The sequence below is a fragment of the Ambystoma mexicanum genome, chromosome 1p (genome assembly GCF_040938575.1).
Source record: "Ambystoma mexicanum isolate Mex_15411 chromosome 1p, UKY_AmexF1_1, whole genome shotgun sequence".
In the NCBI taxonomy this organism is placed as follows: domain Eukaryota; kingdom Metazoa; phylum Chordata; class Amphibia; order Caudata; family Ambystomatidae; genus Ambystoma; species Ambystoma mexicanum.
In genome coordinates, this window is record NC_090921.1 from 653332156 (window position 1) to 653357380 (window position 25225).

The following is a 25225-nucleotide window of genomic DNA, read 5'->3' on the forward strand; positions in this document are numbered from 1 at the left end:
GCAGGTGTGCGGCTGGCGGGGCGTGAACCTGGGTCCGAGATCAGAGGGTAGTCAGGTGACAAGTGCAGTTTCAGTCCGGAATTCAGCAGGGGAGAGGAGAGAAAGCAGAAGAAAAGAGGAAGGTCTTGAGGTGCCTCCGGAACCGGAGATGGTTCTCCTCCAGTTTCAGGAAGGCTGTTCCAGAGGGAGGCCCCAGCTGAAGAAAGAGATCTACCACCAACTCGTTGCATGGAGAAGCGACTGACCCTGAGGGAGTTGGAGGCGTATGAGTGAAGAGCTCGAGAAGGAAGATATTTAGGAAGAGATAGTTGGAGGTATTGAGGCACCAGGCCCCAGAAGGCCTTGTTAACAATGCAGAGGTTTTTTAACTTAATCCTCGCAGCCAGTGCAGAGATTTCCGTCCTGGGGAGATACGATCCCTGGGCCTGAGGCCAAGGACAAGTGTCGCAGTCCTGTTCTGGATGAGTTGCGGAGAGTAGAAGCAGGCAGATTTAGAAAGGGGCTGTTGCAATAGTCTAGCCTAGAGAGAACCAGAGCTCTAGAGACAGTGAGCTTCTCGGGGAAGGAGAGGAAAGGAATAATACCTCTGAGGAGGTGCAGTTGGTAGTGACTTCTTAGACATCGGAGATGTGAGCAGAAGAGAAGGAGGGAATGGAATCTAAGTTGACCCCAAGGTTTTTAGCCTCACAAGTGGGAGAAGGAAGAGGGCCAAGAGTGGCCGGCCAGAGAGCGACAGGAAAGGAGGGAGCAGGTGTGCCAATGAGGAGAATCTGTCTTAATGGCATTGAGGCAGAGATCGTTGGCCGCACACCACTCCTGGATAGCGGACATGCAGTCAGAGATGAGAGAAGAAGAGGTGGCAGGTATTGGTTGAACAGCCAGGGAGAGAGATTAGACCCTTGGGGACCACCACAGGTAGAGATGGAGATGGAGATGGAGATAGAGGAGAGGAAGGACACCAGTTGGACCTGACGAGGTTGATCGGAGAGGAAAGAGATCAGCAGAGCCAGGGCCTGATCGGTGATACCCAGGTTATCACTGAGACGGTTGAGCAGGATGGCATGGTTGACTGTCGAAGGCAGAAGAGAGATTAAGTAAGGTGATGAAACAGGGGGTATTTGAGTCAAGGTTGGAAAGCAGGTCTTCACAGATGTTCAGGAGAGCAGTTTCCGTGCTTCTGGCAGCTCTGAAGCCAGACTGATGGTCATGGAGACCAACCAATTCAGTGTGAAGATTAAGCTGGGAGATGGCCGCTTTTCCAGGAGTTTGCCCAGGAAAGTAGTGATGGAGAATGCATGGTAGTTGGCAAGGCAGGAGTGGTCGGCAGAGGGTTTCTTTAGAGGGTGCACAAGGGAGTGCTTCAGGGGGAAAGGGAAGACTCCAGTGGTGAAGGAGTGGTTGCAGAAGTCAGCCAAAGCAGGAGCCAGGGTGTCGATGTGGTCCATGATGGTTTGGTTTTAGAGGAACAGGGATGAACCTGTTTTGATGAGACTTTCATAGATCTGACTTGTCTCGGGAGAACAGTGAAAAGGCAGAGAAGGAGGGTGGAGAGGTGGCCACAGAAGGGCCAGAGGAAGAGAGGGGATTAGAAGGAGGAGGAGCAGCGGAAGAGAGAGAGGATAGGATGTCCTGGTTTTAGTGATGAAATGAGAAGCCAGGGTCGTGCAGAGGGCCTGGGAGGGGACAGGAGAGGTAGACTGGCCAGCTCCTTGCAGATTTTAGAGTTTGGCTGAGTTGTTGGATGACGCAGAGACGCAGGTTTGGATTTGGGCTCTCTTCTTGGTGCAGACCGAGAGCGGGTATTGCTTTTGGAGCAGGCGGCAGGCCAGTTTGTCAGAGGATGTACAGGAAGCACGCCATTTTCTTTCAGCCACCCTGCACTTGCCTTCAGGGGTGACGAGATCTGAGTCATACCAGGAGTTGCACTTAGCTTTGGTCTTCAAGCGGATCCTCCTGACAGGGGTAAGAACCTCAAGAGTATCAGATATAGCAGAGTGGAGCATAGAAAGGGCTGTGTCGGGGTGTGAGTCAGCCGAAGGGGGAGGAGGGGTTGAGAAAGCGGCCGCAAAAGCCTCAACTGACACTCTTCATGGGTCGGTTAACCGAGAAGGTAGGTGGCAGTGCTGGAGTTGGCTTGGCCTGGGGGGGTGGAGAGATTGAGCAGGGAGGAGAGGAGAAAAGTGATCACTCCAGGAGAGTGAGTGGTGAGAGGGACAGAAAGGGGATGGTTTGTAGACCTCAGAGCATCCAGAGTGTGCCCTGCAGAGTGAGTTGGGGCCAGGTGGAAGAATAGAGAGTGAGGGAGAGAGTTGCAGAGGTCGCGAAAGAGTCCAGGAAGGACAGGAAGCATCCAGGTGGATGTTAAGGTCTCCAAGAAGGAGGAGTTGCATGGTCGATACCAGGAGGGAAGAGGAGAGGTCCGCTCACTCAGAGGAACAAGGAGATCTGACCATGTGGCCGATAGATGGTAGCCATAGTAAGGGAATGGCTAGGAGAGCGAGAGAGAGCACCTGCAGGCGAGGCATTTGAAAGAGTAGGCCTGCATAGGAATGACAGAGGCAGGAATCTACTCTGGGAAGATCATGGCTACACCCCTTCTGGAATGGTTGAGGTCTGGGCACGGAGAGGATCTTGAAGCCATCAGGGAGGAGAGTGTCAAAGCTTGTGACGGAGCTGACCGTGAACCAGATCTGAGACTGAGGACATTGAGGTCAAGTGCTTCAAGGAGGTGGCAGATGTCAGAGGATTGTTTGACAGCAGAACGATAGTTTAGAGTGCCAATATGGAGAAGGTTTCCGTCCTTGAAAGACTTCTGGGAGGGGTACAAATCAGAGGTACGCCCTGCAGAAGTGTAGAAGAAGCCTGAGGGGGGGGGGGCAGAAGAGGCAGGATGAGAGGGCAAGGAAGCTAAGGAGGAGACTGCAGGGAGATGCAAGGAAGCCATGGGGGGGGAAGAGGGGACAGCAGGAGAAGAAAGGAAATTGATGAGGTGCGGGAAGCGTCTGTAAAAGAGGTGAAGGTTGGCCTGAGGGCCGTGGACCAAGACAGTGCCATTCAAGTAAACACTGAGGGATGACCTTAGAAGAGTGGAAGGAGGCCAGGAGGGCCTACCACCAAGTGCCACCATTAATGAGAGAAGAGGAGAAGGCACAGACCATATGCAGTCCATGGGTCAGGTGAGGGGATGACAAAGAGGATGTCAGTGAGGGTTTGTCTGGAGGAGGCACTGGTATAGGTATCGGCAATAGGGAGGCCTGGGTTGGAGAACAGGATGTCCCTTTTAAACTTCTTCCTACCAGATTTAGTGAGGAGAGCAAGATAGTAGATAGAGAAGCAGTTAAAAAAGATAAGAGAGACAGAGAGCATCATAGAGTAGGCAGGGAGAGGAGAGGAGAGGAGAGTAGAGTAGAGGAAGGGGGCGGTGGGCGGGGAAAAAACTAGGGATTGACACAGAGGGGCGCAAGCAGACTGGACAAAGAGAGACGAGACAATTGTAGGCAAGTGAACAAGACTACAGGAGCGCAGTCAATAGAACAGTTTGCTAGAGAAATGCTTTAAGAAAGCAAAACCAAAGAAAGCACTACTAGCATAATGCAATTTAAATACCGAAGAAAAAACAGTCTGAGATACCTGTGAAAGCCTAATGTACCTCTCCTGTTTTATGTGGTTTGCTTTCTTTGAATTGAGGGAACAGCAAGCTCTCCAAAATTCCCTGAGCAATTGTCTCCCCGACATACCTCAAAAGGGACTTCGCCATGATTCTGTAAGAGAACTTTAACGTCTCCCCAGAAGTCGCGGTCAGTAACGCCCATAAAACATCTATCCTGAACGTCCATGCAAAGTTGGATTTTTGGGCTATCATATGTAGCGCCCTGTAGGGGGTATCAAAACCAAGTCTGTATGAATCGTTCCTCTTTTCGCAAGGGGATAATAGCTTCCCTACTGTTAGATACCAAACCCTATTGATTCCTTGGAGGCGATGGAAGGGTTAGAGACGCTCGGGGAATCCTACAATTTCAAACATTTAGTCCAATATTTTTCAATTGAGTCACGTCCCACTTCTGACAAGACTCATGGTGGCAACAGTAAAGACAGATACAAGTGAATATGCTTCAAGGGTGATTATTTTAACAATGTGCAGGTTGGAAAAACGCTTAATGTAACCTAAATCTAAAATGGGAGCAAGCTTCAACCATCATATGAAAAATAAGGCAGTCCTTGTGTAGTCTAGTCAAAATAAAAGGGCCTATACTACAAAACCCTTCGCCAGTCCTAACAACTAATATAGAAAGAGTGAGGGTTAAGAGGTACAATGAAGAAAATATTTGTTCACAAATGATAGTCGGGATGTGCTAGCTGGGGGCTCCCTTCCCCATGTTTTGAGCATGGGTTAAGGTGGCACTTCTGAACACAGCACACACTCTAGCCTTCCCCAGCACGAGTTGACAGTTCTGCTTTCAAGCCATCAGGCTCTTCCGATGGTTGAGTCTCTTGGCACTAAAGTCTCTTTCCTTCTCAGACCTGGTGTATAGCACAAACGTTAGGTTCCTTTCAAAACAATTGTTAGGGTGATAGTGGATCATCGCTGGGTCCCCATCTTCTGGGCGCATACCCCTCTCGAATCACAGCTTCCCTCCGCCAGGTTCACTGGCTTGGATTCAGAGATGTTTTTCTCACTCACGTTCACATGTAGTTGGGGTGATGGTTTCTCACCCCTGGATCCCCCTTTGCCGGGCTCAGACCCTTTTGACCTGTTTGCCTCCCTCCTATCGGGTTCACTACGGCGTTTCACACAGTTCCTTTTGCTACTTTTGCTGGTCAAAGTCTTTCAAATGTATAGAGGATTTTACAAGACCCCCTATATGACCACTTTGACCCCTTTTCATTAGAACCCTCCTTAGGCCTTCTGGTGTTGGTAGTTTCACAAGAGTGGGATTTACCCTCCTTCTTTAGCCACTTTGCAACTTTCATTCAACACAATTCGGTTTTTTATCGGCTCTCCCCTCAACTCACTTGACTGTGATGAACTGCTTGGCTTCTTTGGCATCTGGAGTCAAGGACGGTACTACAGTAGCAGGCATCGCTCTGTCCTGCTTATCTGTGTAGGCAGGCACTGTGTACCGTTGACATCTGCCACTACACATGTTGGCTATTGTCCACGGTCTTGCAGTTCTTTGCCAGGAGGTTCCGCAGGTCTGGATTGGAAAGGGCAAAGTCGATTTTCTGTTGGTCGCCCCTTCGATGTTCGCCTCCTTTCTCCTCCTTGAATTGCTGTGCTCGTTTAGCTGTTTTATTGTGCAGTCTGCTTTGCTCGTACTGTGCTCTCGTGCTCCACCTTTTATCCCTGTGGGGAAGTCAAAGGGCCGTCAGGTGTATGTGGTTCTGGTCAATTGCCTGACTTTGCCTGACCCTCATGTTGGGAAATGTCCGGTAAACGACTCTGGTGTTAGTCGTCTTTCTTGGTGTGTGAAGGTTTGTGTCGGAAAAGGGGGGAAGGGCATTGTTTCTAAATGTGCTACGTGGTAGGGTGGGGAAAAAAAGAAGGGAATACTGCGTCTCACCCGTCTTCTCCCATTGTCCGAGAACCCCCCCCCCCACCCCCCATCCAGGTGATCCTCCCTCACTGGTCCACCACCAGGAACTGGATCCAATAGCGTTGCCCGTGTCCTGGCAACCTGGATCACAGATCCCCGGGTACTAGCTAGGGAGACACCTAGGTTTCTCACACCACTCTTTTATTTTTTACTTGTGCTTTTCTTTTATACCTTTTTATCTTCAGGTGCTTGTCTTGCACACTTGCACTGTTTTTTCCACTCTATTCTTCTTCTATGCCTCTTTGCACCTTCCTGCGCTTGTTTCACTCACTTCTGCCTTTGACCATGCACACTTGCACTTACTTTCCTTTGGCCTGCGTTCTTGCACTTTCAATCTGTCAATTTCCTTCTCTGTGCTTACTGGCACCTTTTCCTTAATTTACTTTCGGGCCACTTGCCCTTTCTTGCCTTTCTCATACGCTCTTGCACTTTTCTTTTCCTTTATTTCTGTCCGCTTTAACTTTCCATTCGGGCCCCTTGCCCTTTGTTTCAAATCCATCTTCTTTGCTTTCTGTTCTTTATTTCTGCGCTGCTCGTGTGCACCGTTTCTCTTGTGACACTTTCTTTCACTCTGTTTCTTTCTTTCTACTTTGTTTCGTAAACTGTCCTCCTTGCTTTTCACTTCGAGCCATTTCACCAATCTTGCGTTTTTCTCCTTTTCCCCCTCCAGCCACCCGCACGCTCCTGAGTTTCTCTGTCATGCAAACTCAATGGGTAGCGCGGTGCTGGCAATCGGTCTCACCGGGATGCTTTGAGTCGAGGTCAGGGTCTCACCATCTGCCCCTCAGACACTGTTTGGCCCAGCATACGGCCTAAGGGAACGAGCAATTGAACAGACTCCACCAGCAGGGTCCCAGTTGCATCGCTCCGGCTCTTAGGAACACGGCTACCCAGCCACGCTGCAGCCCGCCTCGGGCACCGGGCCAGCTTTGCAACGTGCCGTTCTCCTCTGGATCCTCTTTCCTGCAGCTCCCAGCTTCGTGGCTTCTCTGATCCCAAGTGCCTCTCCAGCTCGCTCATCCATCTGTGAAAAACCACACCTTTCTATAGCGAAAAAAACAGTCAAGTGGAGTCTGGTGAAATGGTCACTATTAAATGCCTGACTCTATTAGTGGGACAGCTAGAGTTCTTTCTAGGGTAGGTTGCCATTTCTTTCCCCATGTTATTCCTATGGGCAATATTTACTGATCTTAGTTACCTCTTCCTCGTCTCAGTATTGCTTGGAAATGGTGGCCTGGGGGGAGATGGTGAGATTGGAGATACCCCATAAAGGCTCAGGGGAGAGTAGGTCGGGGTATTTCTGGGACTGGTCGGGGTATTTCTGGGACTGGTCGGGGTATTTCTGGGACTGGGAGAATACCATGTCTCGCCCTCGGGTATCCTCCTCCCAATCCCTCGTGATCTTCCCTTGCTTGTCCAACGCCATGGTCGGGATCCAAAAGCGATGGCCCTTCCCTGGCCTCCTGAGTGGCAGATCCTGAGGGAGTGGATGGGAGAATACATTCAGGTTTTCTTACAACTCTAGTGACATTTTGCTGGTGGGTTCATTGCCAGATACAATGTTGGGGGTGCCATCTATACTGTAATTCCCACAGTGGGAAGGATGGTACGCTTTCTGGGTCATATTTGCATATAGATCTTCTTACTATTGACATGAAAATCTTTGCAAACATTTTGGGGAATAGGTTGGACAGAGTACTCCCTTCTCTGAATCATGGTGACCAAGTGGGGTTTGTACGTGGCCGCCAGGGCTCTAATATTCTTTGGAAGACTCTGGACTTGATGTACATGGTCCAGCGCACAGGGATGTCGGCGTGCCTGCTTTCTTTGGACTCAGCAAAGGCCCTTTTCATAGGTTTGAGTGGGGTTTTATGGGAGCCCTATTGGAAAGGTATGGTTATGGGGTTTAACTTTCTGAGTTGTGTAGCTTCACTACAGAAATCCGACGGGCCGTATGAAGGTTAAATGGAGTCTTGTCTGATGGGTTCTTGCTCTCCAGATGCATGAGACAGGGTTGGCCGCTGTCTCTGCAACTTTATGCACTTGTAATGGACTCTGGCGATAGCCGTTAGAGCAAACCCGAATATTCAGGGTATTTGTTGGGGGGTAGGGAGGTTGGAGTTTAAGTGTTCTTTTTGCCGACACCATTTTAGTTTATTTGGCTGATTGTCGGGAATCTCTTAGTTAGCTTATGGGAGTGATTGAGAGGTATGGCAGTCTTGCAGGTTTACGGATTAGCCAAGTCCAGTTTGATGTTCTTGGGGCCTGAGAAAGTGGAAGAGGCGGCGCCTAGTGTTATCAACGGTCTATCTCTGGTCAATTATGCATTTTGTTATTTGTGAATTGAAATTCCTAAAGACCTTAGCCACTTGTTTACTTTACATTTGCACCCCTATTGTAAACTGTCAGGGCAGATCTTCGGCTTTTGTCTAAGCGGTCTCCTGGTTTGAATTAGTGACATCTGTCAAGATGAACATCCTGCCTCGTTTTTTTGCCTCGCTGAGGCACTTAAGGAGCTGAATTTTATGGTTTACAATTTTGTGTGGCAGGATAAGAGGGCCCATATTAGTAGGTCCACGCTGATGCTCCGCAAGTATCATGGAGGTTTTGGATTTCCAGATGTCTATAATGATAAGACAGCCTATTTAATGGGACTGCTGGAACACTTGAGAGATGACCTTTGGAATTATTGAACATTCCTTGAGGATTAGGTGGTTCATCCTAGAAAAGTGAGAGACTTCTTGTGGTCCCCCATAAGGTTGGTCCCAGAGGGGGCACATAATGACCTGGTTTTGGGAGTCTTGTGGGCATTGTGGAAGGAGGGGGCATCTAAACAAGATTTCTACATGGCCCTCTCCCTTAGTTTGCAGTGGGGTCCCCCTCTTGATATTGGCAAGTTGGGTTTATGTAATGCACAGGATTGGTCGTATAGGGGTCTGAAAAGAGCATGCCACTTTTTCAAGGGGGTAGATTTAAGTAGTCTGATGCGTCAGATCCATGTTGGGATTTTCAGTTTTCTTTATTTTTGATTGTTTAAGGTTGAAGGGACGCCTTACAAACCTGAGATGAAAGGTGAAGTTGGGTAGAGATCTCACCCCCACTAGTGAAACATTGTTGCAACAACGGTCCAAGGGTTTCTGGGAATCCGGAGTGAGTGGGGTTTTCCTGAACCATTGTGGGATAAAATATTTAAAGTTGTGTTTCATGGGAACCCCCTAACGACACATGCAATGGAACACAACTTTAAGGTCCTTCAGGGGTGACATAAAGATCCTTACACTCTTTCCAAGATGTTCTTTGCCCAAGTGTTAGAGTGGGGGTTATCCCATATGTGGTGGACATGTCCAGTCATACAGATCTTTTGGGCAGAGCTGAGTTTCAAAAACCTCACAGGTGTCCCCCTGAAGCTGGAAGTGTTGACGGTATGGTTAGGCTTCCCCCCAATGGATTGAGGGTTATCGATTTTCCAAGGATGTGGAGGCATATTTACGAGCAGACAGACTGGCAGTTGTCCAGAATTGGAAACTGGGGGTTCAGGTTAACTGACGATGTGGCCTGACCTGTCCACATTTGAAGAGGAATGGGGTACCCTCACAAAGACTTTGGGATAAAGTGGGGATCCATTTGCAGGCTCTCCTTGTGGGCACACCAGGATTGGATGTGGGCTGAGGTTGTGTGGGCTAAGAAATTGCTCTGTGCTATGAATGTTTTTATATGGATTTCTTTTTCTTTTCTCTTAAGGATTTAAAGGTGTAAAGTATGTTATGGGGAACTTTATTTATTTTAATTGGCAGAGGTTTACAGCAAACGGATATGTCTGAGCACGCCGCGAAATCGGTACACTTGCAGGACATAATATAACCACAGGTAGCATAATACATTTCCAGTAAAGGGTGCAAACAGTTATAGAGCAACATGATACACAAGTTCTTTCCCGAGGGGCAGAGGGTGAACCACTTCCAGATGCGCCCTCCGCCTGATTGTTAAGGTATTAAAGGTGGACCATACATTTCTGGGGCGAGAGTGAGCAGGGAGCAATTTCGGGCCCACGTAAGTGCAGCAAGCCACTTCTAGAAAGTCGGGGGGGAGGAGGAGGTGGCAGGGGCTCTTCCAACATTGAAGTATACACTTCTTAGCAATCATGCAGACCTATGTTCAGAAACCTGGCCATGTGTCTGCGATTTCTACTGTTCCATACACCGAACGCACCCCCAGAGGATCAGGGTCGATCGCTGCATCTGCGATGTCCTCATGAGCCCTCAGTATTCCCTCCCAGAAATCCTCCAGTACATGGCATGTCCAGAACATGTGTAGATGGTCCGCGCCCTCTGCCTTGCAACGAGCACAGGTGTGGTAGTGCAAGCAAATTTAGAAATCCTGAGAGGAGTGTAGTACAGCCTGTTCAGTAATTTAAACTGTATGATCCGGTATCGGAAGTTGAGGGATACTTGACTAGTTTGGGAGCACATCTTTTCCCATCGGAGATGACCAGACCCAATTTGCCTGCCCATTCGTTCGTACTTTGTTATGGGGAACTTAAGAGGTGTATTGGGTTTATTTCTTTTGTGTTAGGTTGTTCATGTCTATGTTTTTGTGGTGTTGGAGGTTTATTGATAAAGCAACAAGACATTTAAAAAATAGGAATTCGGGTGCAAGTGACTTTTTATATCTGGCTATTAGCTTACAACTTCAAATGTTACCCCCTGATTAAAGGGCGGGCAAAGTAAAATGCAGGCGTGGGATCTATCGATTGTGCTTACTACTAAGCTACTTTTTTTTTATTTATATACACAAAATAATCCTCATTCAACAAATGTAACTTTTTGGTATGAGCTGAGTTCATATCCATGTTCTACAAAAAAAAAAAAACAATCTAAGAAGAGCTGGCATACCATGTCACAATATAAACACGAAGTTGGTGTCGGTTTCAAAACAGATCTGCTTTACTGACACTTTTACAAGAGACTGCGTCTGATGCTGCTGTCCTACTATTCAGTGGTTTTGATTTGTTTACATTGAGTACAACACAACAAGATTGCCAGTGCTTTTAGTAAAAATTGACAAAGCCCCATCTGCGAGGAGATTTTATGATTATCATTTGCATGGTGCTCTACGTTGCCTGCGACGAGTATGGGGTATGCAGTAATAAAATCGTGGCAAAAAATGTCGCCTTGGCAGAAATGCTGTGGTTTGAGCCGGTAAAGTCGGCCATGACGAAGGCCATACTAAGGCCTGTTGGGTGCCCATTACCTCCACTTCACTTGCCTGCAACAAGGGTAGAGGGCAGGAGCCCCTCGCACCCCCCCCCCCCCCGAAGCCAGAATTCAGCCCCAGGAGTGCGGGCACACGGAGCAAGGCCTGCCTGACCTTGTCCCATCGGAGCACCTGACCCCGCAATTCCGGGCGCATCGCGGCGCCACAACGAGGCCGCATCTTCACTTTTCTTCGGCCTGCATCCGCCGGCAGGCGGAAACGCCGGCCACGACGAAGGCCATACTAAGGCCTGTTGGGTGCCTGTTCGGAGCCATAGGAGCCAGGGGCCAGGAACCTTGCCCTTTCCGCTCCAGGTTCTTCATTATTAGAAGGTAATGGCAGTTCAAATTAGTATTTATGGACTGTAGATATATACGAATTTAGGGATTAGAATATGAAGATGTCTTCTGAAGCTGCCACTTACATTGCTTGCTTACATTGTGTTGTGCCTTATGGTCGCCAATAGACCACAACTGACTGTGTTTTGCCCTGATTTATGCTGTGCCTTTAGTCTTATGGCCCTTGCCTTTCACTGCCAATTTGATCTTAGGTGACCACTGTCTATGTACATGGTTGTTCTGCCACCTAGCTCTTCTCTCTCACCTAGGTGACCAGGACTGTCATCATGCACGTCAGTGTACTCCTTCCATTACTCTACACACTATCCCTTCGACTTGCCCAAGCTCTCCAGCTACCTACGGTAACAACCTCCACACTCTGGGTTAAAATGGACCAGCCTTCTACCAGCATGGCATCCCCACGACCTCTCGCGTCACCTAGAATGAGCCCGGCAGCACCCGCTGTAGGCCATACCAACCAATACCTCAACGACCCAGCTTTATGGCTGGATCACTTTGCTAGGAAACCTACACCTAACCAACCCTGCCCCCTCTCTCTTAGAAATAAGAGACTAGGCACCAGATTCCGCCTACGCCACATCCGTTACATCTCCAGGAAACAAACCCCCCTCTCTCCTGGATCTCTGTCAACTGCCACCACATGCAAACCCACCACCTCCGAGGTTAAACTGCCCATGTTCAAAGGTGCCCTTATTAATGCTAGATCCCTCACTGCACACGCACTTGACATAGCTGACCTCATCACCACGTCTGACCTTGACTTCATAGCTATCTCCGAAACATGGCTTCATGCCGCATCTGGCCCCTTACTAGCGTTAGCCCTACCGCCGAACTATGGCATCACACGATGTGACCGCTCCACCGCCTCTTCCAAAGGCGGCGGTGTGGCCTTCATCCATAAAAATACTCTTGACCTAAGAGTGTTACCTGATTCCAAACTCACATCAGCTGAATTGCTGTCTGTCAAACTAGCACTCACACCTAACCAAACAGCCACCATGCACCTAATCTATAGACCTCCAGGACCCGCACCAACCTTTGTCAGTGAAATCTCCACTCTCCTCCTCAACAATACAAAGAACAATTCTCAAACAATCATCCTAGGCGACCTCAACTTAGGTCTTGGTGACTTAAAAGATCCTGTGGCCTCTGACCTGGAGATCGCACTATCTGACCTCGGCCTTACCTTATACATCCAAGAGCCTACCCATATTAAAGGTAGAACACTTGACTGGGTAGCTGGCTCCAATTGCAATATCAAGGTCCTTAACAATACCCCCTGTCTATGGTCCGACCATCACATTATAACTTTCAACATTGAAGCCACACCACGAATCCCGTCACCATTAGCCCCAGCACTCCCAACTAGAAGCAAAAAAGATATAACCAAGGAGAAACTCCTCCCATTGTTACTCCCGTCCCTTAACACAGCCACCAACTCTTACTCTGATCCAACCTCACTAGCACACACCTACAACCAATCAATGCGAACTGCCATTGATTGTATAGCACCTCTCAAACTTAGAAAGGCTAAACCTCAAGCTTATCTTAATTCATGGTTCACACCACAGTTAAGATTGCTCCGCAAAGCTAAACGCTGTGCCGAAAATCGATGGAAAAGCCACCCCTCAGACGAGCATAAAGACAGTTTCCTTCTAGCCTCACTCTCCTACAAAGATGCCATCATCACGGCAAAAAAGGAATCTTTCAACAACCGCATTATACAAGCCGACTCGAACACCAAGGAACTCTTTAAAATCCTAAGAGAGCTTGAAACTCCAGTCGCCCCCCCTGACACATGCGTGAAAGATAGTAAATGGTGTGCCAACATCCAAGCAGCCTTACTAAATAAAATCTCCACACTACAAGACAAAATCAAAGATAAACAGGACAGCCTGAAGCGCGACAACCACGTTCTTTCCCTCACTAAGGCCCCCTTGCCAGACTCTGCCAATATCACACCATTCGCATTCTCTCCGCTTACCGTGGCAGAGGTAGAAAATATAATTCTTAGAATTAAGCCAACTAACTGCCAAGGTGACCCGTGCCCAGCCCCTACTATCAAGGACTCAGCGCATGAGTTGGCCCCATTCATCACGGCCTTCATCAACTCTTCCTTTCAAACAGGTATTGTCCCGGACAATCTGAAGGACGCTTGGGTTATCCCACTGCTTAAAAAACCTTCCCTAGACCCTAACATTCCCACTAACTTCCGACCTATCACTACTGTACCATTTCTGCTCAAGATCCTAGACCGTGCCGCATACTTTCAGATCCAAAATTACTTGGAAACTAATAACTTGCTAGGTCTACGACAATCTGGTTTCCGCCCCAGACACGGGACAGAGACCGCATTATTAGACCTTAAAACTCAAATCGAGGTTCTAAAGGATCAAGGCAAACTAGCAATGCTACTACTTCTCGACCTTTCAGCCGCATTCGATCTGGTCAACCATCAGATCCTGTGCGAGCACCTCCATTCCGCTGCCAACTTCTCTTCTTCGGCTGCGGCTTGGATCAAATCTTTCCTGAGCAACAGATCCATGAGAGTCTTTGCCCCATCCGCAGCCGCGGACCCTTCCCCGATTTACTGTGGCGTTCCTCAGGGATCTTGTGTGTCACCTACACTCTATAACATTTTCACGAAACCACTCTTTGATGTGCTTGACTATCTGGGTGTCTCCTATACCAACTATGCGGACGACACCCAGATACTCATCCCCATCACTGGTGATTATCTAGGTGACACCAAGGCCTTTAACGACGTCTACTTGGTCATCCAAGCCTGGATGGCCCAACATCAGTTGTGCTTGAATGATGACAAGACGGAGCTCCTGATCTTGGGCACTGCACAACGCCTGAGCAGACTAGAGCCGTCCTATCAGTCATTCAACATAGATGGTAATATCATTCGTGTCTCAAAAGATACCAAAACGTTAGGTTTCTACCTTGATGCCACACTCTCATTAACCCGACAAACTAATGCTGTCAGATCTGCGTCTGCATACACATGCAAACTTATCGCAGCTTGCAGACCATTCCTCACTACGTCTAACAGCGTTACGCTAGCGAGAACCCTTATTATGGCTAAAATTGATTACTGCAGTGCTCTTTATCTTGGCACCAGCCAAGAGAACCTGAACAGACTTCAAACGACACAAAACAACGCCATTCGTGCCGCTTTAAACATTCCCCGACACCACCACATCACAGAAACCAGAAGTAAGTTAAATTGGCTACCTGTCAAACAGAGAATTTCACTCAAAACACTCGCCCTTACGCACAAATGCCTAGCCAACAAAGCCCCGATCTACCTTGGTAGTCGACTGTCGCGCCATTCTACCTCCCGACCTCTAAGAACAGCCCAATCCCACTGTCTAGCGATTCCCAGATTTAAATTGCAAAAAGCAGGGGGCTCAAGTTTCCCCGTCTTAGCTTCCAAGTTATTGAACTCCCTCCCTGTTTCAATTAGAGCGGAAGACTCTTTCAATACCTTCAAAGCCAATACTAGATCTTGGCTTTTCAACCAGCTTTAAGGCCGGCTTCGCGCTTCTTCCTGACCTACCCTGACTTGCCGACCGCTACTATCACCTATCGGCACTGAAACTACTGTACATATGTATATAAGATCCTCTTGTAAATGTATATAAGGATTCTGTGTTATACCTGCATATCGGATCCCATGTGTAAATGTTTAATGTTTCTCTGTTATACCTGCATATCTGTAACCTTGTACAAATTGCGCCCTGATGCCTGTTGGTTTGCGCGTTATAAATAAATAAAATACAAATACAAACTACAAATAAAGGTGTAACCCATTATACCATATAAGGGGAGCGGGGGTTGCAGGGGTGTCCCTGCGCCCCTTAAATGGTATAATGGTCTGGGGGTTGCTGGGGTGTCCCCCGCATCCTTTACATGTATTGCAGCGGCAAAAAGGCCATTTCTGCCGCGATTTAACACATGGAACCGAGTATGGGGAGGTTTCAAACTTATTTTACATTTACTGCAAATAAACCTGAAATTTTATCTGCAACTTACGTTGCAAATAAGTTTCACTGTGCATGACTGGACTTTGGGTGGCAGCATTGCACCAAATATTAAATGTGCCTATGGTGACATGCACCATTTTACATAAAGCACTGGTAAATATTTTTTCACCCATTACCATGGAGCAAGTGCTTTACCCCTCAGACGAGTATGTAAGCTAATGAACTCTCTGCACATAAAGTTGGATTTTTAATAATTTACAAGGCTTGCTACCTAGGTGGCAACAAGCATTTCCCATTCAGCTAGAACCGTTGGTGGAAATTGTCTTGTGTGAGTATCTAGGAAAGGAGGGTCCATTTGCTTTGCTCTCTGACTTGCATGTTGACTTAACGTCTTCAGAATTCTTTTAGAATCTTTTCATTTGGGTCATGTGTTGCATCATCTCTAACTTCATGTCACTGGAAAATGAGTTTGTAGGCAAACTGGAACAGCAATACATCCCAATGGAGGGTGATCTACAGAGGATCCTGTATTTGATGTAGGTGGGCTTGGGACATGAGTGTCCAGGCTGCAAGTGCCACAGCTTGCCTCTAAGAAGAGGGAATGCTTTCCCTTCTGTTGATAGTTAATGCATAAACTTTTGATGTGTGCTTTTCATGGTCGGAGCTCTATTTCTGCAAGCCTGTTGGATGGGACTCTTTTGATAGCCAATCAAGTATAGGTGTATAGGTGGCTTGGAGAAATGTGATGCCTGTAGGCAAAGGTCATTGCTTCAGCGGTTTGTGGACTTTCTGCTATTGGTCAGTTTGAGGAACCAGGCAAGCACACGTGTCCTAGACCAGGCATGAAGAAATCATTGTGTGTACATTTCTTTTTTTTGTTTGCAAGTATCAAAAAGCAGGATCCAAGAAAGCACTTAAATCAATTTGGCATTTTTGCCATTTGCCTTTTTTGAAACTAGCATTTTGCTGAAAGATAGTTTAAGTGTAATTGAAGCATGCATCGTTGCTTTTACCAAAAAAATGACAAAACAAAAGAAAATGCAGAGCAGTTGCATGGGAAAAGGGGTTAGGATGTGTTGGTGTACTGTGGAGAGAAACCAGGCAAATGAAATGTAAGGCGAAGTGTATTCTCAGACAAAATTTGTTTCTCTGAACACCATCAAGGTAACTCTTGGGCTCCCTGACACATTGGTGTCCCTAATCCCTCTTGTTTAAATCTTTGCAGGCAATGTCTTCCTTGATTTTTCTTTAGAATGGGCAAATTGGCAAGAAATGGTAGGCACCTTCATCCATCATTATGTTGCGTTGGCATGTGCCACCTGCCCATAGTTTTATTTTTGTTAAATCCCATATTGTCACTTTCAAGGTCCTGATCATTCTTCCATATTGGTTCTTAAGGATTTTCAAGGACTATTGCACATATTTACTTTTTGTGTATGCCCTGAATTGATACTATGTTTGACCACCGTCCGGTTTACGAATACCGTATGTATTCGTCATTTTTAACTTTGCTGCTCGACGTGTTGATTCATAGCAGATGAGCTCAGTGCGTCTGGAGTTTTCATTCGGCTCAACAAAATGTTGTCCGAGCTATTCAGCAAGTTGTCATAGACGCAAAGCTTTGAGTGTTTTATCAGGAGTATAAATCTCAAGTTGCAAGCTACTATTCGTGCATAAACTCACTCACCCCCTCGATTTATCCACAAACCCACTGCACACAATTTCTTACCAAGAATCAATTTTCAATAGCCATCAGCTGGTGGTGAGTGGACATTTATTTTGCGGCTTGGTTTTATAATCTTTCACTGTAAATCACAAACTGGTTCCACCATCTTGTATTGTACAGAGGTGGTTCTTTTAACTACATATACTGCGAAGCTGTTGACACTTTTCTTAATAGTTGACTAATGCATCAAGTTACAGAGTGGATTCTGGGTAATGTTTTGCTAGTCGCAATTGTTTCACTTATTCCCTTATTTTGTGTGTGGTTCCAAATCCCATAACTGCTTCACGTGAAATTACCAAACCCAGATATTTTACTGATTTGGCAAGAGTCTAACATGAACCCATTTATGCTGTCCAAAGGCAATTGCTGCAAGATTTGTGATGTTCATCACAGAGTATGAATTCATTCTTGGTGGGTTCTACCTTTTAGTTAGCCAGACAGACAGTTGTCAGCATTGATTGTATATTTTTCTTGATTGTTTTTGTATGATTTCATATTAACAAAATCAAATTGCAGGTAGTATATTCGCATGCTATTTTCACTGCTGTTCCTATTTGACTGTTCCACATTTTCTATTGCTCATATTTGGCATACTACTCTTTATACCACCATTGTTTAGGAAACCGAATACTAGTATGTTTTGGAGTTTAGCCCACATTTGTGAGATATTCTGAGACCTGGACAAGTTTATTAAAAAAAAAGGACACGGCATTGGCCCATTTAAAGCATTGGCTTGCCTTTTCCAAAGTTGCTCAATTCCAAGTTTAAAATTATAATTTTAGTTGAGCCCCCTCTTAAGGCAGCTAGGCCCATTATTTCAAAATAGTGTTTTTTTGTGTTGTGCTTTCTAAGTGTTCACATAAAACGAAACATTGCTGAACAACGAACTGAGGATTGGGACTAAACCCATGTGTTTGTCGAAATTAACTATGATGTTGCTGGTCTAATTATTCTGTCACTAACTCTGTGATTTGCTTTTCATTTGTTTGTTTCTAGAACCCAGCCCCCACCTTTACTTCCAGTTGGTCCTAGTCACAAGTTTGCAGATAATTATTACTGTACACGCGATGGGCGTCGGGAGACATTCCCACCCTTGATCATTATGTCACCAAATAAAGCCATTGCTTCAGAAACTCACGCTGAAAGGTACGTTTTGTGTTCCACAGTTTACTTGGAAAATGTTACATTGCTTTCTTTTGTATGCTGAGCATTTCTTGGCTTGCATTGAACAAGGCATCTCGCCATGAGTGAGATTTTCTGTTGTCTGTATTTGTGTATATCGCTCATCTTTTATAGACATGACCTTCTAGAACTTTAGCCTTGTCTGTCAGTGTGCTGCTGTAAAGCTCCGGATTCTGGTATTTTATTTATTTTGTTTGCTTGTTAGGCGCTTATTCAATAAGAAAATACTGTTTGAAAGCGCCCACAGTGCAGGGATGGAGCAAGGATGGGAAATATATTAAAGCCCAATATTTAAGAGCAGTGGGGGGGTAGGGGGTTAGAAGGGACGAACCTACTATGTGTTGTGAGTGGTCAGAATGTGCAAGTGCAGCAAGGAAGAGGGAGTAAGTGCTGCGGAGTCAGAGCTCAATGGTGAGTCACAGATTAAGTGCTAGGAATGTTGAGTGCTACTGGGGTTGCGGGAGGTTTAAGTGCGAACCTCGAGGGCGGATGGTGCATCTTCAAGTGAGCTGGGCAGAATTGGTGTGGGAGGTCAGGGCTCCGAGGATGCATAAGGGCCCTGGACACTGATCACAGCAACTGTGGAATTAGGAGAGGGAGGGGAGGCTATTCCATAGGAGGGGAGCCCGCTGAGGAAAGTGAACGACCACCTACCCTCTGTTTAGCAAAACGCTTTACAGGCAGAGTTGGTGCCAGAAAAACATAGTGGTCTAGAGGGAGAGTATTTAGTGAGAGAAAGTTGAAGATAGTGTGGTATACCTTAGTCTTGTACGTGTGCTTGATGGGATGGTGTCCTGGCCATGCATGATCTAAAGTCAGTTCGGGTCAATACTTTGCAGTTGGAATCGGAGTACAGGTATGTATGTCTAAGTCTAGCTGAGATATCGGTTTAATCGGTCAGTAATGTATGAATGTCATATGGGATGTGTCTGTGTCCAAGTCTGTAGCCATCATTTTTTGTGTGTACATTTGGTATTTAAAAGGCAATGCATGTGTAGAACAGAGAGGGGCCACAATCTGAGATATCCTGTATTATCCTCCTAGTCATCCATGGGAAGCTTTCGATGACTTGTTGATCTTGAGTGATTCCAATCTTATCTTGTATATGTGGGGGTGAGAAGTGCCAGGCTTTTTTTTAGCTTTTTATTATAGATATTTTAAGGCAAGACTGTGAAAATGACTGTAATTAGGCTCTCGTGAGCCATCTGTAAATGGCGCAACAACAGTATGGAATGCATGAAGGGTAGCCTGATAATGTGCACAACCCGATATGTGATGCAGAGGGATTGGAACTGATTTAACAGGTTGCAAAGTGGCAAGAAAAATGCAAAATCCAGTGCCCAGCTGCAATAAGAAACTGGCTGCAGTGTCCTAAACCAATTGAAAGTGACTTAGTAATAAAGCTGGAAGGGAAACCAATGTAGAACAGTTTGAATTGACCAGGGGATTGTGTACCACTGCATTGATTGCATGAATGCTTTGGGTGCATTCCTGGCTGCACCATGACTTTCAGTTTTTTTACTGAAATAGATAATATAAGTAATCTTATATAGCGTGCGCCCTTCTGCCAGTTATGTTGGCCTTGCTGTTCACGGCTCCATCAAAAAGGTGAATGGGCCATGTTAACTCGAAAAAGCGGGAAGGGAGAAGTGGAAAACCTGTGGCGTTGATGTGTGCAGGTCGAAAGTATGTTACCTCTGTTCCAATATGAAAACTCTGTTCTTTGTAAAGTGTCTCGGTGGGCCCGGGTTTACCTTGTCATAAGGGCATCCCGAGAGTAGCAAAGCATTGATTTGAAAGTGGCTGTAGACATAAGATGGGTAGGTTACACCGGCTGGGTCATCTGAAGGAAATGAGAGTGAAGTGTTATGTTGCAAGATTTTACAAACGAGTAGTTAACAGATGGGGGTGAGTGGGGCGGGGGTGGTGTTAAGGGTTCAAGTTTGTCTTGGTTGTAGATTTCTTTGAGAGATTCCGGTGCAGTCCAATGTCACGCAGGAAGGGATCCGCACATCAATGGAATATCCCACAAGTGGTAGCCTTTTATGTATGCCAAGATCCAAGAGGATTTCTGATTTCAAGGTTAAAGAAAATATTTAATTGAGGTGTTATCCCAGATAGCACTTATTCATATTGAGGAGTTTGGTGTAAATGCTTTTTGGGATCAGTAGTTAAAAGGAGGTTACTCTCACAATAGAACCTGCTCTCATGACACGCTGGATCCCTTGCACATTCATTCAATGTGGTGCTGGGATCGTAAGGCTATCTGTTGCATAGCTCTTGATTGGTTGCTGTTTCTTTTCAAGATGTTTGGTTGAAGAGCCAAATCTTGCTTTTTTCCTGATTGCAAGATGGTTCATTTCCAGGCAAAGATGTTTTATGGCGAGAAAGGAGAATGAGGGGGTCGCCCTTGTTGTTTCTTATTGAAGTCAAGGACTTATGCAGGGTTGCTGGATCTCGGTCTTCTTGAAGAGAGTGTTTTGCTGGAATTTATGTCTGAATTAGAAGAGTCCTCTTCTATGGTATGAGAGATGACAAGGTTTTGAAATTAATAATGTTCTTGATGGATAGCCAGTAGTGAATATGTAGTTCTGGTGTGATGTTCATTCTCTTAATTCCTAGCAGTAATATTGCTGCAGTGTTTTGGACTTTTTTTTTTATCACTGGGTAAACTGGGATTCTGAGAGAGGCAGTTAGCCATGATTTCACATGTACTATCCAGACTAGATTATGCTATGCATCTGTGGGCGAATGTAAGTAAGGTAAGATGCTGCGTACCATGCAGAGTTAGAAAAAGCAGTTTTTGAAAATTGGCCCTTATGTACGCTTCAAGAGTCACGGTATTGCCCATTGTGGTTCGAAGGTACATTCAAATATGGGCCCATCTAGTCTGGTCAAGGGATTGTGGTGTGTTAGGAAATTGTTGGATTGCAGATCATCCTTCTGTTTTGGTAGGGTTGTGTTTTAGTCTGGTTGTTGTCATGCCTTAAGCAGATGTTTTAAAATGTGGAGCCTTTAACTTTTTATTTTAAAGTTCATGTGGAAGTTTGTGTCATCCACATAGTTGTGGTAGATGAGGCCAGATCCATTGATGAGGTAAAGTTGGAATGCCATGAAGATGTGCTAAAGAAGAGATGAGAGTATGAATCCTTGGTACTTCGCAGGTTAATGGGTGAGGCTGGGATTTGTAGGGGTCCATGATGATGGGTTTGGTTCAACCCATGAAGAGGGCGATCCAGCATACATCTGTTTTAGTTTCAATGTTGCCTGTCTTTTTAGAATGGATTTGTGACTGATGGTGTTAAACGCAACTGAGATGTGCAGCAGGATGAGACGACTCAATTTGTGTTGTTTTAAAGATGTGTCCCATGTTGAACACGCAACTCATTATCTACCCTTCTGTGGTCTGAATCCATATTGTGCCTCATCCAGGAGGTTGTTTCTTTTGATCAAGTACCAGAGTTTCCATGGATGCATTTTTCATATAGTTTCCAGATGGAAAGAGTGTTTAAGAATGGGTGGTGCTAGCTAAGTCATTTGGGTTTAAGAACTTGGTGATCTCTGGCCCAAAGACCTGGCCCCATGCAGTTCTCTTATTTCACTGTAATGAGCCTTAGCTCTTTAATTGGGTACAATGTATTCCCCCCCCCCCCCACATGTGGAATTGGTGCACATGTGCTTCCAATTCAGAATGTACTCCTCTTTCTCCATTTCATCCATTCATGATCTACGGCAAAGTGACTGTTACCAGTGAACCTTTCATCCACACAGTCCTACTACTGTGCCGACTTCTTTACTAAATGTCTACAACATAATAAAAATGCAGCTGTACCATGGTCCTTTCTCCTGAATATTGGAAGGCCTATTGCTCATAACCGGTAACCAAAGTTACCCCTTGCTCTTAGTCTTCATTTTTATAGGTTATCTTGTCCTAATTACTGTGCTCCAACAACATACGGCTGGCCATTCACTACAATCGTCTAACGCAGTGGGAAGTATTCTGGATATGGTATTAATAACAAACTTTCCAGAGCTTTGTAAGCCTCTGGTGGGATGTTTTTCCTACTACTGGTGCACTTTTTGCATTTCCCTCACAACTTAAACTCCCCCTTCCCAGACCAACACCACTCCCCCTTGCTACACCTACACACACACACACACCTACATATATATAATATAGGATTTCTCCACCAAGCTCTGGATTTCAGGACTGGTATCGATGTCCCTTAAAGAAGTAGTTCAGACCGGATTAGAGATAATGGTACTCGGGCAGAATGTGCAGTTTTGGCCAGCAGGAAATCCATCAGCAATAATAGCCGGCAAGGCTTAGCAATATTGAGTTTGAGAGGTTGTATCAATACAAATGATCGGGTAGGTTTTCTATAACTATATGGCAGTGGATTGTAAAAATGAAATCGGGAAGGGGGATTTTCAATATTGATTTTATGCAGTATTAACAATAAGGCTCTGACAGGTCACAAGAAGGCCGCGGAAACTGACATTTCCACTGGTTATTTAATAAATTCTAAGAATAAGGCCGCTTTCCCTATTACTAAGCCTATTTTGTGCTCCACCAAGCCTTCGACTTGGTGGAGCACAAAACCCTATGCCATCACCTCGCAACCACTTTAAACTTCTCCCCAAAGGCTTGTGCATGGATCAATTCATTCCTTCAAGAGAGTCATGAAGGTTTTCTCAGAATCCTCCAACGCCACACCCAGTCTGATCAAATGTGGAGTCCCCCAGGGCTCCTGCATTGCCCCCACTCTTTATAACCTCTACACCAGACCCCTGTTCCGTATTCTGGACTCACTGGGCATCTCGTATACCAATTACGCGGATGACACCCAGGTGCTCATACCCCTATCGGGAGACTATCGCACTGATACAGATACCCTCAACATCATCTACTCATTCAATCCTGGATGGCGGATAACTGGCTCTGTCTAAACAGTGAAAAAACCGAACTCCTATTGATCGGGTCCCCTGTTACACTGAGCAAACTTGACAATATAGACAACACCCCCATCGCAGTATCACAAACCATTAAGACTCTAGGCGTATACCTAGAACCTAGCATGACCATGGATAGGCAGGTCAATGCTATAGCCTCCTCAGCAGCATACCATTCCAAACTGATCAATGCTATTAGGCCATTCCTCACTCAACAGAACTGCATTACCATAGCCAGAGCTATCATTGGCTCCAGGCTTGACTATTGCAATGCCCTCTTCGTCAGTACCTCCCAAAGAAACCTGGCAAAACTCCAGATTGCCCAGAACAATGCCTTAAGGGCCGCAACCGGCATTTTACGTAGAGAACACATCTCTTTGGTCAGGAGAGAGGCACACTGGATACCCATCAAAGAAAGGGTTATCTTCAAAACCCTTGCCCTAACTCATAAATGTCTTCATGGACTCGCTCCTCCCTATCTTGAACAAAGGATTCACAAACAAACAGCGTCCAGACCCTCCAGAGCCGCCTATGCCAATCGCATCCCGACTCCTCACACGCGTAGAGTGCGTGCTGGGGGCTCGAGCTTCCCAACCATGGCAGCCTCTCTCTGGAATAACCTACCAAATGAGATTGGATCAATTGAATCCCATGCTGCCTTCCGCAAGGCACTAAAAACTAGGCTTTTTGTCTAGAGGGCTTCCCTTTGTATGATCCCTGTCATATGCTCCTGCATTGAATGATACTGTACAATACTGTTATGTAACTGTACCAACCAAAGCCAACGTTATATACTTTTTGGGCCGCTTATTGTAACCCTCAAGCCAGCCTTCTTAAGTATCCTTGACAGCGCCTCTATGCCCGTGGGCTGTAGCGCGCTCTATAAATGCAAAATAAATAAATGTGTGTACCCTGCCTATACAAATAAGGGCCTTGTCAGTCATTGGGAAGACTCAAATGAATACGTTTGCTGTCCATAAACGAGTCTAACCACTATTCTAACCAACTTAAATAAGGTCAGCAGAATGTCTTCCCTTCTCCTGATTGTCTCTTCTCGGAATGGTTCTCCTTCATTCCAGCGTTGTTCTTACTATACTAGTTAAAAGGTTCTTGTCACGTTATGTATTCATTCTTGCAATTCTCCCACAAGGTCTTTGGGTTGTCTCTCCTCCTTAGGGATAGTTTTGCAGTAATCCCCTTTTACACACGTGTCTTATCTTCTGTCCCTGGCTGCCATGCTTTTTTGATTTTGGTAAGCAATCATTTCTTAGGTTTAGGGATCTCTTTCTTGACAGTTGTTTCCCCTCTCCTGGAGTGGCTCACTTTGCCTATCTGTTCCCTTATGGGGTTCACTTTTCCTTCACTTCATAACCATAGACTTCTCTTTCTGGTATGCCCTATCTGTGCTTCTTGAACTATGGATAGTTTCCCTCTTCCCTGGGTGTGCCCAAGTATTATTGATCTCTTTCAGGCTTAAACCTGATTCTTGTTCTCACATTAGTACAGTTCCACTTAATCAACTTTATATTGAATACCTGGTTAATCCCATGGGGACGAGTTTCTTTGACTTTCTGTTCTTCTCATTAGAGCATTCTCTCTTTGATATGTTCAACTTATTACTTTTTAACGTAGATATTTTCCACTCTTCCCAAGGTATTTGTACCCAAGCTTTAATGATTTCTTATTCAGGTTTAAACGTGACTTTCTTTCTCGCATTATTACAGCTCCACTTTATCAGCTTTATATTCAATATCTTGTCAATGTTACTGGGACGAGTTTCTCCTCGTCGCGGTTCTCAGGTTCACCCCGTTACCTCTGGGTCTGCAGGAGAACTTCCCTGGGGCCTATACTTGCTTGGTTTCTCTTCGTTCACTCTGTCCCTCCACCTTCCCAATTCCGCTGGCGTCCCACTCTTGTCCTATCTCGCTCAGCGAGCAGGTATGGCTGCAGGTAACCGGACTCAGAGTCATTTCGCCGTAGTTTGACGGGCTCACGGCCCACCACAAAGTCATCATGGGCACACCACCAGGATTTGGAACCCAGTCGCCTCTTTCTCACTGCGTGTAAACGCTGGGCCTCAACGATTCAATCTTTCAGGCCACATCTGAAAGTCGCGGGCTCTGCGGCTCCCCTAAACTCTGCCTCTCTCAGGTGTTTACGCTTTCA

At 46.0% G+C, this 25225-nt stretch overlaps 1 protein-coding gene across 1 annotated transcript in view; it reads left to right on the plus strand.

Annotated features, from left to right (window-relative positions):
- Nucleotides 1-25225, plus strand: part of NDUFA7 (NADH:ubiquinone oxidoreductase subunit A7) — a 113451-nt gene that overhangs the window by 60102 nt on the left and 28124 nt on the right. Inside the window, exon 3 of the mRNA XM_069649708.1 lies at nucleotides 17921-18070. Coding sequence (XP_069505809.1) covers nucleotides 17921-18070 — 150 coding nt within the window. The remainder of the gene's footprint in view (nucleotides 1-17920; nucleotides 18071-25225) is intronic.